This window comes from Rana temporaria, chromosome 10 (genome assembly GCF_905171775.1).
Source record: "Rana temporaria chromosome 10, aRanTem1.1, whole genome shotgun sequence".
In the NCBI taxonomy this organism is placed as follows: domain Eukaryota; kingdom Metazoa; phylum Chordata; class Amphibia; order Anura; family Ranidae; genus Rana; species Rana temporaria.
In genome coordinates, this window is record NC_053498.1 from 18117348 (window position 1) to 18135272 (window position 17925).

The 17925-nt window shown below is 45.0% G+C and overlaps 1 protein-coding gene across 2 annotated transcripts in view; it reads left to right on the forward strand.

The window, feature by feature from the left end:
• Positions 1–17925, forward strand: part of GRIK5 (glutamate ionotropic receptor kainate type subunit 5) — a 447945-nt gene that overhangs the window by 237687 nt on the left and 192333 nt on the right. For both annotated transcript variants that reach the window (XM_040327322.1, XM_040327323.1), the window contains exon 3: positions 2057–2221. In XM_040327322.1, the coding sequence (XP_040183256.1) occupies positions 2057–2221 (165 nt within the window). The remainder of the gene's footprint in view (positions 1–2056; positions 2222–17925) is intronic.

Here is a 17925-nt window from a genome sequence, read left to right on the forward strand (position 1 = left end):
AATGAGCACAGCAATACAAAAGAATTGTTTCTAATTTATAGGGACTCGTTAATGACTGGCATGGTACCACTGGATTGGCGTAGGGCCAATGTGGTGCCCATATTTAAAAGGGGATCAAAGTCTTTACCAAGTAGCTATATACCTGTTAGTTTAACTTCTATATTCAGAAAGATACTGGAGAGTTTATTAAAAGACCACACAGATGAGTTCTTGCTGGAAAAAAATATTTTAAGCAACAGAAGTTGTCAAACAAACCTGATTTCTTTTCATGAAGAGGTAAGTAAAACCTTGGACAGAGGGTTGGCTGTGGACGTGGTATACTTAGATTTTGCAAAAGCGTTTGACACAGTTCCCCACACATGACTAATGTGTAAGGTAAAGTCTACATGCTTTGAAAGATCAATTTGTAAATGGATTGAAAACTGGCTAAAAAAACTAATTCAGAGAGTAGTGGTTAATGATTCTTAATCTGGATGGCCTAAGGTTATCAGTGGTGTACGCTAAGGTTCAGTGTTTGGGACCCTTACTCTTTAATATCTTTATAAATGATATTGGGTCTGGGATTAAAAGTACAATTTCTGTCTTTGCAGAGGACTCCAAACTATGCAGTGGAATAACGTCCTTACAGGATGTCTCCAATTTACAAGCCAACCTCAATTCACTGTCTAATTGGGAAACTAAGTGGCAAATGAGGTTTAATGTTGATAAATGTAAAGTTATGCACTTGGGGGCTAATAATATGCATGCATCATACATACTAGGGGGAATCCATAGTGGAGAAGGATCTGGGGGTTTTGGTGGATCATAAGCTCAATAATGGCAAGCTGCGCTTTCCAAAGCGAGCAAAGTCCTTTCTTGTATCAGCAGAGGTATGGACTCCAGAGAGAGAGATATCAGTTTCCCCTGTACAAATCATTAGTAAGACCTCACCTGGAATATGCAGTTCACCAGTTCTCAAAAAGGATATCGGGGAACTGGAGAAAGTGCAGAGAAGGGCAACCAAACTGATAAGAGGCATGGAGGAGCTCAGCTATGAGGAACGATTAGAGGAACTAAATGTATTCTCTCTTGAGAACAGGAGATGATCAACATGTACAAATACATAAGTGGTCCATATAGTGAACTTGGTGTTGAGTAATTCACTTTAAGGTCATCACGGAGAACAAGGCGGCACTCTTTATGTCTAGAGGAAAAAAAATGTTATCTCTAAATACGGAAAGTTTTCTTCAGAGTAAGAGCTATGAAAATGTGGAATAGACTTCCACCAGAGGTGGTTCTGGCCAGCTCAGTAGATTGTTTTAAAGAAGGCCTGGATACTTTCCTAAATGTACATAATATAACTGGGTACTGACATTTATAGGTAAAGTTGATCCAGGGAAAATCTGATTGCCTCTCGGGGGATCAGGAAGGAATTTTTTCCCCTGCTGTAACAAATTGGATCATGCTTTTCTGGTTTTTTTTGCCTTCCTCTGTGGATGAAGGATTGTGTATATGGGATGTATTATTTTTTTTTTGGGCTGAACTAGATAGACTTGTGTTATTTCTTAACCTAACTATGTAATATTTTTTAAATCATGTGGCAGGGTTAAAATTTCAGTCAAGTTTTAATTGTTTGCTAATGCGAGGCAGATCTATCTAAACTAGATCCAACTAGCTAGGCAGAGTATCTAAACGCAAGAACAAAAATGCGAATTGCTGTGCTGTATCTATGCAGGAGGAGGGTTATCACTCTAGAACAGGTCGTGTGTCCCCCTATAATCTTCTCAATAACATAGAGGGATGTATTCTCTAGTTTCTCTACAGTACATCAGCTTGGAAGGGCTGATAACACTGCTTGAGGTTTGCAAAGAAATTAACTGGATTAACTGTTGGGTTCCACCTTTACTTTTTGAACTTATTGAATCTATATAACAAAATGCTTTCACAACTGTATATTTAACAAAACCAAAAGAGAGCAATACACAAGGTTCATTGTTAGGGTTTACATACACTTCCATGCTGTCTACCGTATATGAAATATATATATATATATATAACGGGTCCATTTCTTTTCCAGCCGCAATCCTTGACGATCAGACTGTTTGCGGGCGTGGTGAGAGGTTGGCACTTGCGCTCGCCCGAGAACATATCAACAGCCACACGCAAGGAGGGTCCAACGCCCGTGTTGAAGTGGAGATCTTTGAATTGCAGAGAGACAGTCAGTACGAGACTACAGATACAAGTGAGTATCAACACGTCCAGTTTTGACCAGGGTGGTGTTGTGGACATAGCATATCTTGATTTCTGCAAAGCATTTGATACAGTTCCACATAATGATCCAATTAAAATTAGTATAAGCTAGAACTTAACCCTTGGGTGGTTCAGTGAATATACATTTGGCCAAACGATAGATACTAGAGTGTGGTTGTAAATGGGGTTAATTTGAAACAGATCAGTCACTAGTGGTGTACCACAAGGCTCTGTAGTAGGTCATGTTCTATTTAATAATTTGTAAGTGATTTAACTAAAGGGTTGGTGGGCAAGGTATGTATTTTTGCTGATAATTCAAAGGTGTGTAATAGGGTTGATATCCCTGGAGGTGTCTGTAACATGGCACATGATTTGGATTACTGGAAAATTTATCAAAGCAGCGCAGACTGCAATTCAATGTTTCTAAATGTAAAATAATGTACCTAGGGTAAAAAGATTGAGTACAATATTGGGGGTACAGTGTTAACCAGAACTACAGAGGAAAAAGATTTGAGGGTACCTATGTCAGAATAAATGCAATTTGTTTGCAAAATGAGCAAACAGTATGGCCAAGTAATGGGAAAAGTGAATAGAATTCTAGGATGCATCACTAGAGGGGTCACCAGCAGGAGGAAGGGGGTCCTGATTCTTCTTTATAGATCTTTAGTTATCACTAGAGGAGTCACCAGCAGGAGTCAGGAAATCCTGTTTCCCAATATTGATCTTTAGTTAGACTTCATTTAGAATACTGTGGCCAGTTCTGGAGATCTCACTCTTGCCTATAGGAAAACTTCTGCACAACCAGCACTGCTGGTTTCTGGCTATAGCTGGCAGCGCTGATCAGTGTATTCCGACAGTGGGGAAGTCTCCCCTATGTCAGAACACAATAGTTCAGCGAATGTGGGGATAGGGGAATCAGGTCATTTTTTTTGTTCAACCTGCTGGTTAAAAAACATCCTCCAAATTACCCTTTTTGGAAGGTAGACAGTCAAAGCACTTTGTCTGACGCACCTATCGCGTTCTGCGATCCTCCAACCAAAATGTACTTCAAATCCCCAAAACCAGATCTCCCCAAAGGAGAAAGAAGATTTGCTGTCCTGGGCCCTCGACTTTGGAACACTTTACCAACCTCCATTCGGTTGGAGGAACCACTTGGCCTTTAGGAGAAAGATCAAAACCCATCTCTTTTGACGTCAAAGGAGAACTGGTTAAACAAGCGCCCAGAGGCGATTCAGTTCGCATGTGCAGCGCTATATAAGTTTTTCACTCACTCACTCAAAGATGATCTAATTTTTGCCCCAATTTTCTGGAAATGAAGAAATCCGTTGGCATTGAGGTGGTTAATGAAAAACATTGGTTTCTCTTCAAAGTAATATACTAATTTTCCATTAGAAAAGACAACCAAGGAACTGGCTTGGGACCAAATTGTACACTTTTATAAATGTGATAGGGAAATTAGATTGTAAGTTCCTCTGGGACAAGGACGGATGTCAGTAGCTCTGTGTAAAGAGTTCCAGAATACGGGTTCTACGGGAAGTCATAAAATACAAAACTACAGCTTTCATAATTTGGCAAGCTTCGCCTTGGTACAGAAAAGACAAGATGGCTGGCAAGACCTTTGGTGAAAAAAAAAATAAAAAGTCTTTGTTGGACGATCATGGCATGCTGCTTTACCTGTGCATGACATACTGAACAAAAAATAAACAGAATATATAATCAGCATCTGCTTTGGTTCTATTTACGTTGAAACATGTTTGAAATCCTCTAAGGTGAAGTGATGTATTTCACTGTGAAGTAAAGTAAGGAAAAGCAGATGGTGCTGCTGTATGTTTAGCGCACAAGTCCCCCAAGGGAGTTCCATGACATGCCAGACCTCGCTAATGGAAGTGGCACACATTGGCTCCGTCTTTTTTACACGGGCATCTGAGAATGGCCTTAGATTTTCCCCTTCGGGGGTTAACGAGGAGAGTCGTTTTTTTTTGGATTCTTTTCTTTTATAAATGGAAGAGACATAAATAAGGTGCCAGGAGCCCCTTTTGAAATAAAGTGATGCATTGCAAGACCTGAAGAGGGATTCATTGCAGCTGCCAAGTCTACTGGGAGAAAGTCAGGCTATTGCGGTTTAGCTGTTTCGAGTGCATTGTTTACTACCCTTGCCAGCCTTTAAAAGGGCTCCCTTGGGTGTCATACACTAGAGGCAGCCACTTGTAGAATTATGCTCCAGACAGAGATCTAAGGTTGCGGCTTTGCCTGCTTGGAGACCTCAGGCAAATGGAGGATTACTGCCAAACTGGCTTTGTTTTACAGAAAGGAAAAGTATGCTGGAGGATTGGATGGCAATATTTTAGGTGTGGAACACTGTGCCCTGTTTAATTTTTTTTTATTTTACATGGCTTTCTTATGAAAGTCTTAAAGCGGTATTAAACCCAAAGCCAAAAATGTATTATATATTGCCGCTTACCAATCATTCGATGCGGTGGCTGTATTCGTTTTCTTCTCTTTGGCTTTTTTTCCTTCTGTTTTCACCTAGTCATCTTGGCCAGTAACATACCTCCTGTATTAGAAGGCGTGTACTCTGAATGAATGAGCACAGAGGGTGTCGGGGGGCAGGGCCAAGTCTGGCATTTGGACTATGGATGCAATTGCTGGACTCGGGAGCGTGCCCACAAGGTAAACCCCCCCCCCCCCGGGAGAGCGCTTCTCCTAGGGGGTTATCTGATGCGGGGAGGAGCCACGAGAGCCGCCGGGGGACCCCAGAAGATGATGATCAGGGCCAATCTGTGCGAAACGAGCTGCACAGTGGAGGTAAGTATGATATGTTATTAAAAAAAAACTAAAAAACGAGGGTTTACAATCACTAGGATATCTAAAGTCTCTTAAAAAAAACAAAAAAACAAACATGTCATACTTACCACCTCTGTGCAGTTGGTTTTGCACAGCGTGGCCCCCATCCTCGTCTTCTGGGGTCCCTCAGCGGTGCTCCTGGCTCCTTCTCTTCTCAAGTGCCCTGTTGGAGAGCCGCTCTCATAGAATGCATTAAGGTGAAAAGCCTAAAGGGTTTACAACCCCTTTAAGCACACGGCTGTCTTCTGCCTGTGACAGTCTCTCCTCTTGTCTGTCCCTGCACCGTGCTGATCTACTCACACTGTCCTGCTCTTTTTGCCTCTCTGAAAAGCTTCCTTCCAACTGCCTCCTATGGTAGGATACTTCCAGGCCAGCCACCCGAGCTTCAGCCCAAGATAAAACCTCTCCCAGCAGGGGTCCCTCAAGGGCCACCAACAGTCTCCTCAGCACTGCATCTCCATCTTCCACCCGACTCCCCTGCTGACCAGCTTGACTCTATTAATCTCTATTTAAGGGCTCACTTGGTCCCCTGCCAGGCCAACTTCCTGGGGATTGGCTAAGGCCCCCTAAATATGCAGGACAATGCTCCTGATTTCCGCCCACTAATTTCTAAAAAATTCTCCAATATTCTAGAACCAGGGATGACACCAGAGAGCTGCAGGGATGAGTCATCCGGCCCTGAACTCTAATGAACCCAGACCCAGATTCCATGGCTCAGGCTCAGCCCTGAGCCAGACTACAATTTACCTGCACTACCAATAGTAGCCCACTACAGTGTGCTACACCATTAAACAATTTTATTGATAAGTTAAACAAGTGACATACTCACAAACGCATGACAATAACAAGCGTATCGAAAAATTCAGATGCAACTGCCTCCAGATCCACACCACTCAACTAATGGCTTGAAAGGACCCCTTAATGTACATGTTTCAAAGGGGCAACCCTTGTCTTCAGAGCCACAATATGCTTGTTTATGTCTTGTGTTTGTGAGTATAACACTTCTTTAAAGGGGTTGTAAAGGTTTGTTTTTTATTTTCTAAATGGGGTCCTTTAAGCTAGTGCATTGTTGGTTCACTTACCTTTTCCTTCGATTTTCATGTTTTTTTTCTTTGTCTGAATTTCTCACTTCCTGTTTCTCCTTAGTAAGCTTGCCCCCATAATCCGAGCCGTTCTGGCTGGGGGTTAGTCAGCCAGAACAGCTTACTAAGGAGGAACAGGAAGTGAGAAATTCAGACAAAGAAAACAAAGAAAGAAAAACATTTAGAAGAGAAATCGAAGGAAAAGGTAAGTGAACCAACAATGCACTAACTTAAAGGAACCTATCGTATTTATCGGCATATACTGTGCGCCGGCATATAGCGCACACCCCAAGCTGAGAATGGAAGTTTAAAACTTACATTTTGGATGTCTTGCCCGGCGTCCATCGGCGGCTTTGTCCAGCGTCCGTCTGCGGCCTTGCACGGGGTCCATCCAGCCTTGTCGGTGTCCGTCTGCTGTCTTGCCTGGCGTCCATCGGCAGCCTTGTCCGGCATCCGTCTGCGGCCTTGCGCGGGGTCCGTCGAGCCTTGTGGGTGTCCGTCTGCGGTGGGGTCCGTCGAGTCTTGTGGGTGTCCGTCTGCAGGGTTGCAGCATCGTGTGTTTGAATTTGGCGCGCTGTGCAGAGCCGGATTTCCTGCGCACTCGGCTTCTCTCGGCTCCTCTCGCATGGCTGCGGGCGGAGCCGAGCGTGGCCGAGCCTAGCCGAGCGCGCAGTACACTCGGCTCTGCTCGGACAATGTCGGAGACAGCGGGGATCGGCGTATATCGCGCACCCACAATTTTCCCCTGATTTTAAGGGGAAAAAAGTGCGCGGTATACGCCGCTAAATACGGTATTTAGAAAATAAGAAACTAACCTTTACAACCCCTTTAATTTGTTAATAAATGTGTTTAATGGTAATCTTCTAGGCTGGTGCGCCCATTCTTTGTTGTTTTAAAGTACTGTCCACAGGAGAGCCAAGGGCCATGTGAAGCCTGAGATCTCATCAGAGCTCATTGGTTCTAAGGCCCCGTACACACGACCGGTTTTCTCGGCAGAATTCAGCAAGAAACTCGATGGGAGACGTATTCTGCCGAGAAAACCAGTCGTGTGTACACTTTTCGCCGAGAAACCCGTCGGGAAACTCGTCGAGCCAAAAAGAGAGCAGGTTCTCTATTTTCTCGACGGGAGTCGAATTTGGCTCGACGAGTTTCTCGGTCGTGTGTACGGGGCCTGAGACTGACTGGTTGTCAGAGGTGATGGAGCTATTGAGTAGAACAGGTTCATCTTCAAAACATTACAGCTGCCTTGATTAAAGAACACTAAAACGTAGAACCAGCGAGATGAATTAGTCTTAATTATCCACAAAAAAGCGTTTCATGTTCCTTTTTTACCGTTCTCCGCAATTTGCATAGTTGTAATCCTTTGATATATACTCTCCCAGTCTCTAAAATATACCAGCGGGGAGAAACCATTGTGCTTTACTAGAAACCTAAATCATTTCAACTCATTAACCGCAAAGGGGCCCCCTAACGGGGGACAAATATAAAAGTTTGCAAAATGACTTACAAGTTTATAAAACATTTGGAGAGTAGTAAGTGAATTGATTAAGGACCGGGCATGCGTGCCCCTCGGCTACGATTTCTAAGAACATAAATGTGACAAACAGTCGGCGGGAAGCTGCATTTTTTCTTAGATTTCTTTGCAAATAAACATTGACTTGTAATACAACATAGGACGTGCTTTGGCTGTGTTGTGTTTACACGCGTCCACGGCAGTTTCAACACATGTAATATTCATGGGAAGCGTGGACAGTCATATTGATCTGAGTGCCAACTGCATTAAAAATACATTCTCGTGTGCTCGTATGAGCGTTCACAGCACACCAGTCTTTATGCATTTTACATGTAGGTGGAACACAGCCAGAAAAATAATCATCATATAATGCAGGGAACGTTCTCCGAACACTCACTGACCTGCAGGATGAAAGGATAATATTGAGCTGAGGGGCTCAATACACACAAATGCTGGCATAGCGTTGGCATCACACTGTGGCGCTTTGGGATGATTGAGTGTAGGTGCCACCTATGGTTTATGGGGGATGGCCATACGGAAGAGGGAAAACCTTCTCCAGTTATTGATCGTGCTATGAGTTGAGTTGAAATTTCTCCAGATGCATCTCCACTGGTATCTTACGCTGTTGCTCTACAGATGGGACTTATAGACTCCTCATGCAGAGCTTCCCCCTAGTGCCTTCCCAGATTATCATGGACAGGACATCATTAAAGTGGTTGTAAAGGCAGAAGTTTTTTTTTTTATCTTAATGCATTCTACGCATTAAGATAAAAATCCCTTCTTTGTGCAGCTACCCCCCTCAGCCCCTCTAAGGCCTCGTACACACGATCGGTTAACCAGAGGACAACGGTCTGATGGACCGTTTTCATCAGTCAAAACCGATCATGTGTGGACCCCATAGGTTATTTAACCATCGGTTAAAAAAAGCCAACTTGCTTTAAATTTAACCGATGGATTCCTAACCGATAGGTCAAAACCGATCGTTAGTAGGCACGACCATCGGTTAAAAATCCACGCATGCTCAGAATCAAGTCGACGCATGCTTGGAAATCATTGAACTTTGTTTTTTCAGCACGTCGTAGTGTTTTATGTCACTGCGTTCTGACACGATCGTTTTTTTAACCAATGGTGTGTAGGCGCGACGGACCATCAGTCAGCTTCATCGGTTAACCGATGACAACGGTCCTTCAGACCGTTCTCATTGGATGGACTGATCGTGTGTACGAGGCTTTATACTTACCTTAGGTCCATCTAGATCCAGCGATACTTTAGGAGTGTCTCGGCTGCCTGGGACTCCCCTCCTCATTGGCTGAGACACAGTTGTTGGCCTCATTGGCTCCCGCTGCTGTCAATCAAAGTCAGTCAACCAATGAGGGCAGGCCGGTGCACAGCTCGTGTCTAAATGGACACAGGGAGCTGTGGCTCGGCTTGGGTGCTCCCATAGCAAGCTGCTTTCTGTTGGGGCACTCAGCAGGAGGGAACAGCCAGGAGCACCAGCAATGGGTCCGAAAAGAGGAGGATCTGGGCTGCTCTGTGCAAAAACATTACACAGAGCAGGTAAGGTATAACACGTTTTTAATTTTTTACTACTAAAAAAACAAGACTTTCGTATCACTTTAAAGCTGAATTGCATTCAGCCAAAAAAAAATATAGAATTTTGTGCCTGCATACTAAAAATTAAAGTGTCACTAAACCCACATCATAAAAAACTATCAATAAATGGTCTATTACATGCTGTTCATACTCACTCATCACTATGAGATTCTCTTTCTGTTTTCTGCAAAAAGCCTGATTGATCCTGCTGCTCTCTATCTCACCCTTCTGTCCAAGACCCCAATTCAGCTAGGGATTTTGCAGCAGTGGTGGCAACTCTGCACATGCTCAGTTTCCAGTAAGTTTCTATGCTGAGAATTTCCTCCCTATCACATCTGAGCAGCCCATGTGAATAACGAGTCACGCAGTGGTAAATGACAGCCCGCTCCCTCTCTCCTTCTCCATGCCCACTAAACAACTAAACACAATGGGGGTGGGATAATACATGTAGATTGATGGAGACTTCACCTCCTTGTTAATCTAAGACACAGGCTGTAGGGGCGTGGCCCAGCCTACGATTGGCAGAAATCCACCCACAGCATGTTATTGTCAAAAAATATGAAATATTTGATTTCAAATATATATTTGTATGACAATTTAAAACATAGAAGCATATAGGAGAGGCTTTGTGATTGGCTGAATTTGGCACCAAAGCGCAGGTCCCTACCACCTCTCCAGCCTTGCTAGAAAACTTTCCCTGTTGCCCGAGGCCCAACCCTCTGCCATCTTGTGCCTCTCCATTGGCCCCCACACGACATTCTCAGCCATAGACCTTTAAATCCCAAAGAGGGAATGTCCACACAATAAAAAGATGCACTTAACTTTACTGGTGTTGTTCAGGAAATAGCATTACAGTCACGTCATAAGGACATACATTCCAGAGTCACTTCACATACACAGTCAATCACATATAGTGGACAGTCTGCAGTAGTCACAGGTGAAAGTATATGCAGCACCTTAACAGCCATATACAGGCTCTCATTTACCCAGGGTCATCAGTACTCACAGGACTGTGCTCTCTTTAGTCACCTCTTTTCTAGGTATACCTCTCCCATGGAACTTTTCCAGGGAAGAAGTCTCACACAGAATCTCCCCTCTGCCCTAGCCATCTCCATAAGGGACAGGATGATTGCAGTTGGCTCCTTCTATGTACAGGTCCACTCCACCCGGCCTCCTGCCCTGTCTAGGGCCTACATTTTCTGGATACATCCTCACAGGTGTAGGGTGTTTGACTCCCAAGAAAGTGCTCCTCTCCGCCTGGCTAATATGTGGGTGCTGACTCACCCCTGAAATCACTATGGGATGTTTCTGCCTAAAAGGGGTCTATCACCTAGTGCATAGGTGGCAAACACAAGGCCCGCGGGCCGAATCCGGCCCTCCAGGTCATTTCATGTGGCCCTCGCACCTCTCCTGCAGCTGCAGGAGAGCTCCAACCCTCCTCTGGTCCTACTCCAGACCCTTACTTTCTGCTTTCAAGCAATGCCTCCAGCTTCTTCCCAGCAGCAGCATAAGGTAAGGTGGTGCACTGTGATGTAAGGGAGAGTGGGGGACTCAACCTCTGATGGTAGGGTGGCTCTTGACATCTAATGTAAGGGGAGGGGATGCGCTGGACATCTAATCTTACAGATACAACCGACCCTTTTGAGGGCAATCATAATGCTGATGCGGCCCACGATGAAATTGAGTTTGACACCCCTGACCTAGTGTCACTACCTGCTATACTAGACACTATTCTGGTACAGAGCCACCTAGTGGCAAAATCACTAATTGCACCAGGCTATAACTGGGTGAGTGTTGAATCTGTTCTCTTGGAGAACTCAAAATCATTGTAGTTTAACCATGTTTACAGAGTCACATCTACCTTTTGCCATTGAACAACACTGTGCCTCCCCCTGTTCAGTTTTCGATGAGACACTTGTACTCTGGTCTACTTCACTAGAGCCAAAATTTCATATTTGGGCACATATTGGGTTTATTGTCTCACACGGAAGGTTTCATGAAAAAACATCACTTTCCCAGATTTGTTCCAGGAGAATTAATGCAACACCAAATAAGCACCAAGATAGCTTTATCACTAAGCAACAGGATCTGCACTTGCTCTGTGATGTCCTATACTTTTCAGTAGGGATGCACCGATATATCGGTGGCCGATACATATCGGCCGAAAACAGCATTTTTGGGTCCCTGCCGAAACACATTAGAATTGCCGATAATGAACGCTGTGGGCGGGACCATTTCGTTTACAAGGGGGCACAGTTCTAATACATACACAGACCGCCAGACACACACGCTGGCCGCCAGACATGTACATAGCGTGGGCAGCGGCAGCGGCACTGTACAAATTGCGTGCCGACTGCCGATCGTGCTCCACCGGATTCCTCCTAGCTCCATTTCCTGGTATTTGGACTCCCCCCTATGGGGGAGTCTTTTGGTCTAGTCCAGCGGCGTGAGCGGCGTGACGTCACGGCCGGAGGTGAGGGAGGACTCGGAGCGCTGGGCAGGCCAGGAGCTGTGTCGGAGCCTGTGACAGTCAGAGTCAGAATAACCACACTGCCTGCCTAGGAGGAACCTAGCAGCGTAACCTGATAAAAAAAAGTAAGCACTAGCAGGGGGGAGGGGGGTTAACTAATTGAGACTGACCAGCACTTTCCTAATGAAAAAATGGCAGATAAAAAAAAATTATCTGCTATTTATTCACAGAGGCACAGCGAGGCTGTAATTAATGTTTTTTTTGGTAGTCAGAGAAGGCAAGCATGGCTCAATAACACACAAAAGTTTTTTAAAAAAAACATTTGTGTGTTATTGAGCCATGCTTGCCTTCTCTGACTACCAAAAAAAACATTAATTGCAGCCTCACTGTGCCATCACACGTCACCACTGTGCCCATCAAACGCAGCCACTGTGCCCATCAAACCCAGCCACTGTGCCAACACACTTTGCCACTGTGCCCATCAAATGCAGCCACTGTGCCCATCAAACGCAGCCACTGTGCCAACACACGTCGCCACTGTGCCCATCAAACGCAGCCGCTGTGCCCATCAAACGCAGCCATTGTGCCATCACACGTCGCCACTCTACCATCACACGTCGCCACTGTGCCCATCAAACGCAGCCACTGTAACCAATTGAATACTATTTGTGTCTAATTTTTTAAATAAAAGTTTGGATTTTATTATATTGAATTGGAGCTTTTCAATTCTGGTTATTTGAAATCAATGAAGCTAATTAAAATGTCTCGTGTAATACATTCAATTATTGAAAAAAAAATTGAAATAGGGGAAAAAAACAAAAGTAATTTTCGGTTTCGGTTTCGGTCTGAATTTTTTTTTCATTTCGGTTTCGTTTCGGTTCTGAAATTTCCATTTCGGTGCATCCCTACTTTTCAGTGGACTATTTGCAGAGGACTCTGCTAGAGAGGAGCGTGGTGGCTGACTGTGGCTTTGTGCCAAAGGCAGCTGATTGGTAGAAAGAATGAGGTGAGTGCATACCTTTGTGGGGTGTCAGGAACCAGTGAGGGTGAGACAGAAATGTAGTAAAAATCACTCCTTTTAATATAATAATAAAAATTGGTACAGATCAGTAAACGTCAAAAACATAAGCCAGGTAACGATATCCAAAGTGAATAGTCAGACAGGCCAGTAATCAGGAAACCAGAGATCAATGTAGTCGGAGGCAGAAGAACAGGATCAGGAACCAGAAGAGATGTCAGCTGGGCAAAGTCTTTAACAGGAACACAGCAGAGAATCTCCAAATATGTTGAACAAGGCAAAATCAGGAAAGGAATGAACAAAGCAGTTTAGCCAGAAGGGGCTGGCTGTAGGCGGGACTGATGAGCAGATAATGATAACCGGGGAGCCACTGAGGGATCAATGATTGCTGAAATATCCAGCAGCTGAGCAGCCTGAGCACAGAGAAGGGAGCTGCTAAGAGGCCAGCCCTGACAGTGGGTTTGAATCCAGCTGTAGGTTGGGTTCCTGGTTTCTATGTCTTATAAAGCCCAATTTTTTGAGAAGCATTGCGAATAACCTTATCTGTGTAAACTGTCAGATCTGCAAATGCAAGGTCATGTGTTCAAAATCATGGGGCAGTTTGATTTTAAGCATGATTGGTGTAGTTGATTATAGGTAGTTGTGTGTGGTTGTACCAAAACTAGAGGACCTTAGGAGTCTGGGGCCCGTCATCAAGGGAAAGTGTGTCCCACTGCAACAATTTGTGATGGGTGTAGAGGAGAGGCGAGTTGGTGAAGGCAGGGTTGTGGTCTGCCAGGATGACAGGTGTTGTTCAATTGAACTGGCAGAGCAGTAATGGAGAGAGAAGAAAGGGTAATTGGTGAGACAAGAGCTCATCTTTGGCAAGAGTGAAAGGTTTGTGGGAGTATAGGCGAGGGAGCGTCACAACTGAAGGGCTGTTTTGTGAATGGACACGGACATAAAAGGGACATGGAGATATACAGTTGAAGATGAAGCTTTGACTTGAAGATGAGAGTTGATAGCTGGAAATGCTCCATCTAGAGACGTCCGGGAAGTTGGGTGCCTTCTGGTGAAGGGGAGAATCATGCTGAGGGTCAAGCTGACGCTTCTTGGGTAGAAGGCCCTTCGGCTATAGGCAGGGCCGATCCGCCCTATAGGCTCACTATGCAAGCCGCTTAGGGCCCCACAAAGCTGCGGAGGGCCCCCCAAATTACTAGAGGCCCTGCCTGGTGAGAAGTTATTTTCGGCCCCTCACCCCGCTTCTCAACTCGCTGGCTGCACTTAATGTAAGATGTCATTACCGACAGCAGAACACCCCCTTCCCCTGCTTCTCAACTTTAATCTCTAAATGTGACATGTCATGACACCACCACCCCCCCCCCCCCCTGCTGTGACATGTCATTTTGCTTAGGGCCCCAGGGAGGTCAGGATCGGCACTGGCTATAGGTGAGTGCAAGAGTTTCTTCTTGGTGTTACCGTATGTTCTTTGCTTACACCTGACTACAGTGGTGTTTTTTTATTTATTTTTAATATGGGGGTCTAGGTTTCCATATTAGCTGTTGGACTCTCCCAGTGGTTATTGTGCCAGGGTTAAAAAAATGGGAATCTTAAAAACCCTCTTAAAGGGGTGGTTCACCCTAAAAACTACTTTTTCTTATTCCACTGCCCCCCCACATTACAATACGATGAAGGCTCTTCCGGGTTGCGAGTCCCGCGGGAGTGGGCGTTCCTCACATGCTGGTGATTGACGTTTTCCCCAAAAACGAGCTCCCCCCGTCGCGTAAGCCGCGTCACGGTTGGCGAAAGGAGCCGAACGGCGAGTCGGCGCTATACTGCGCATGCGCATCGCCGTTCGGCTCCTTTCGCCAATCGTGACGCGGCTTACGCGACGGGGGGAGCTAGTTTTTGGGCAAAACGTCAATCACACACATGTTAGGAACGCCCACTCCCGCGGGACTCGCAACCCGGATGCACGGGTGAATATGCTGTACTAAGGTATGTACAGCATGAAAAAAATAATAAGAGCCTTAATCGTATTGTAATGTGGGGGGGCAGTGGAATAAGAAAAAGTAGTTTTTAGGGTGAACCACCCCTTTAAGTTCTTTGCTTACCAATGCACACCTGACTACAGTGGTGTTTATGGGGTTTGGGTTTCCATATTAGCTGTAAAGCCCTCCCAATGGTTATTGAACCAGGGTTCTAACTAATGGGAATCTAAACAACCCTTGTAACCACCACCAGGATGGTATGTCATGAGTCATCATGACCCTAAATCCCAGTCATTAAACCATGCCTATAGACCCATACCCACCAATTGCCACGGTGTGCTTTGGGCAATGCCAGCCCTTACCCTCGTCTCGCCATTCCTTTTGGCCTTTTGTAAACACAGAAACAATATTTTTTGGCAGCTTTAATTAATAGTAATATTTCCCCCCCATAAATTACAAAATGGATTGTGTATCAGTTATCTACAATGTGTATATGTTTTTTTTCAAGCAAAAAAGTCGATTTTGTTCTCGAAATTAGCCCAGTATTTACAATATGCAAAAAGGTTATTATTGCTGCTTTCATTTTCTTTGTATTATCTGTTTACATGTCATCTCCCAATGCTATAATATGCTTTTACAGTTGGCCGTATAAAACCACAATTTTAATATTTGTAATCTGGATTTATATCTTTACGACTGAGCTGTTTGGCACATCGTTGTCTTCGATAATATGATTTCACAAAAAGCCTTTTCAAACTGTAAACGCTAATGCTATTTTTGAAGCTCTTTTATTGCCGCTTTTCTTAGCTCTCTCTGCAGGTTTGAGCTGATACAGTGTAAAGTTTAATTTGTTTGGCGGCTCTTACTAAGAGCTGCCAGCGGTTGCCATAGCGATGCTAGCGGTACAGGCTTGGGGCCTGCTCTGTAACAGATGTGAAATCACAAAGTGTGACACAGTGATTTTATTCCTCATGTGAGGACTGCTGCTGTCTTCTAGTTTGGAAAGACAAAACTCTGTGTTAGTGGATGATTTTCTACAGCTTGGCCCACGATAAGACATCCATTCTACTAATGACTGTCTTTTAGTAAAAAAAAAAAAAAAATTGTCTGTAATGGCAAGAAATTTCTGATTTCTGTGCGCACGGTACAATTGTATTTGTCTTAAAATTGCCGCAGATTAATTTTTAGCAGTTGTGAGTAGAATTAGCTGCTTTGTGCTAATCCCTTAGGGTCTATTTAGGCTTGCATCAAAACAAAGGCTTCAGACACGCTTTGTTAAAGCTCTCTGAACGCCAGTCAAAGCTCCTGTCACTAAAAAAAATGGTTAGCTGACAGTCCTGTTTACACTTTGCTTTTTGCTTGGTGCTTCGATGAGGCTTCAATAAGGCTTTGGTGGGGCTTCGATGAGCCTTCGATGGGCCTTTGGTGGGGCTTCGGTGAGGCTTTGTGGGGCTTCGATGAGGCTTCAAGCGAGCTTTGCCATAGACTTCTATGGAGGCTTTGAAGACGCTTTGATGCTCCACCAAAGCTACATGGGGCAGTGGCGGCCCGTCCATAGGGGGCGCCCGGGCAACACCCCCCCCCCCCCTCCTGTAGTCATAAAAAAAAAACGAGCCCTTTAAGGCTTTTAAAAATTAGTTTTGCAGCGCCGCGCAAATAACATACACTCATGCATTGCATTGCTATTGTGGCCAGCCTATTCAGATAACCGGACATTGGGCGCCGATTATCTGAATAAGGACAGCTGGTTGGCTGTGCGGAAGTGCCTATCAGAGCCAGTGGCTCTGATAGGCTTTCCCAGTACAGCCCTTCAGCTCCCGGATGTCTTATCTTCGGAATGTAGTGGGCTACGTCCCTTTGGATAAGACTGATGGCTGTCTCAGCCAATCAGGTTCACTGATTCTGGTTATCAGTAACCTGATTGGCTGAAGCGTCATCAAGGGCGGCAGAAGACATCAAGGGACCGTGGAAGGAGGATGGCGAACCCCAGAAAGGTAAGTGCTGGGCGGGGCAATCTGACTGGCAGCATTTTACAGGGCACAGTGGGGACAATTGATGTGGGGACAATTGATGTGGGCACAGTGGGGGACAATTGATGTGGGCACAGTGGGGGACAATTGATGTGGGGACAATTGATGTGGGCACAGTGGGGGACAATTGATGTGGGCACAGTGGGGACAATTGATGTGGGCACAGTGGGGACAATTGATGTGGGGACAATTGATGTGGGCACAGTGGGGGACAATTGATGTGGGCACAGTGGGGACAATTGATGTGGGCACAGTGGGGACAATTGATGTGGGCACAGTGGGGACAATTGATGTGGGCACAGTGGCGACAATTGATGTGGGCACAGTGGCGACAATTGATGTGGGCACAGTGGCAACAATTGATGGCATGGCACAGTGGCAACAATTGATGGCATGGCACAGTGGCTGTGTTTGATGGCACAGTGGCTGCGTTTGGCATGGCACAGTGGTGACAATTGATGGCACAGTGGCAGCAATTGATGGCACAGTGGCGACAATTGATGACATGGCACAGTGGCTGCATTTGATGGGCACAGTGGCTGCCTTCGATGGGCACAGTGAGGCTGCAATTGTCTTTTTTTTTTTTTTTTTTTGTTTGCGCCCCCCTAAAAATTTTGAGCACCAGCCGCCACTGACATGGGGTATCATTTTTGAAGCAAGGCTGAAGAAAAGCAAAGCAAAAGCAAGGTGTAAAAAAGGACTGTAAGCTAACCATTTTATTTAGTGACAGGGGCTTTGACTGGCATTCAGAGAGCTTTAACAAAGCCTGTTCGAAGCCTTGTTTTGAAGCAAGTGTAAACTATCCTTTAATGTGTGTTGAGGCCAAAGCAAGTGTAAATGAGCCCTAAGGACCCGTTCAGGCTTGCAGTTGGGGGAATGGCATAGAAAACAAATGGCTGAGATGCATTTTTTTTAGCATGCTTTTATTCACCCCTTTAAGCTGAAAATGCAGTGGATGGGGGTGTTCATATACCACAGTCATGATGTTTTACTTCAAATTGATCACTTCTGGCAGTACGAATGGGAATGTGCTGCAAACGCATGGGGATGCAGCATTTGTGGGGTTAAAACAAGCAGTATGGAGGCATCATATCACCTCCTAAATCCCTGTCATATGCCTCTGAAAAGCAGTCCAAACGCAGTTCATATTTCAGATCAGCCATAATTATATGACCA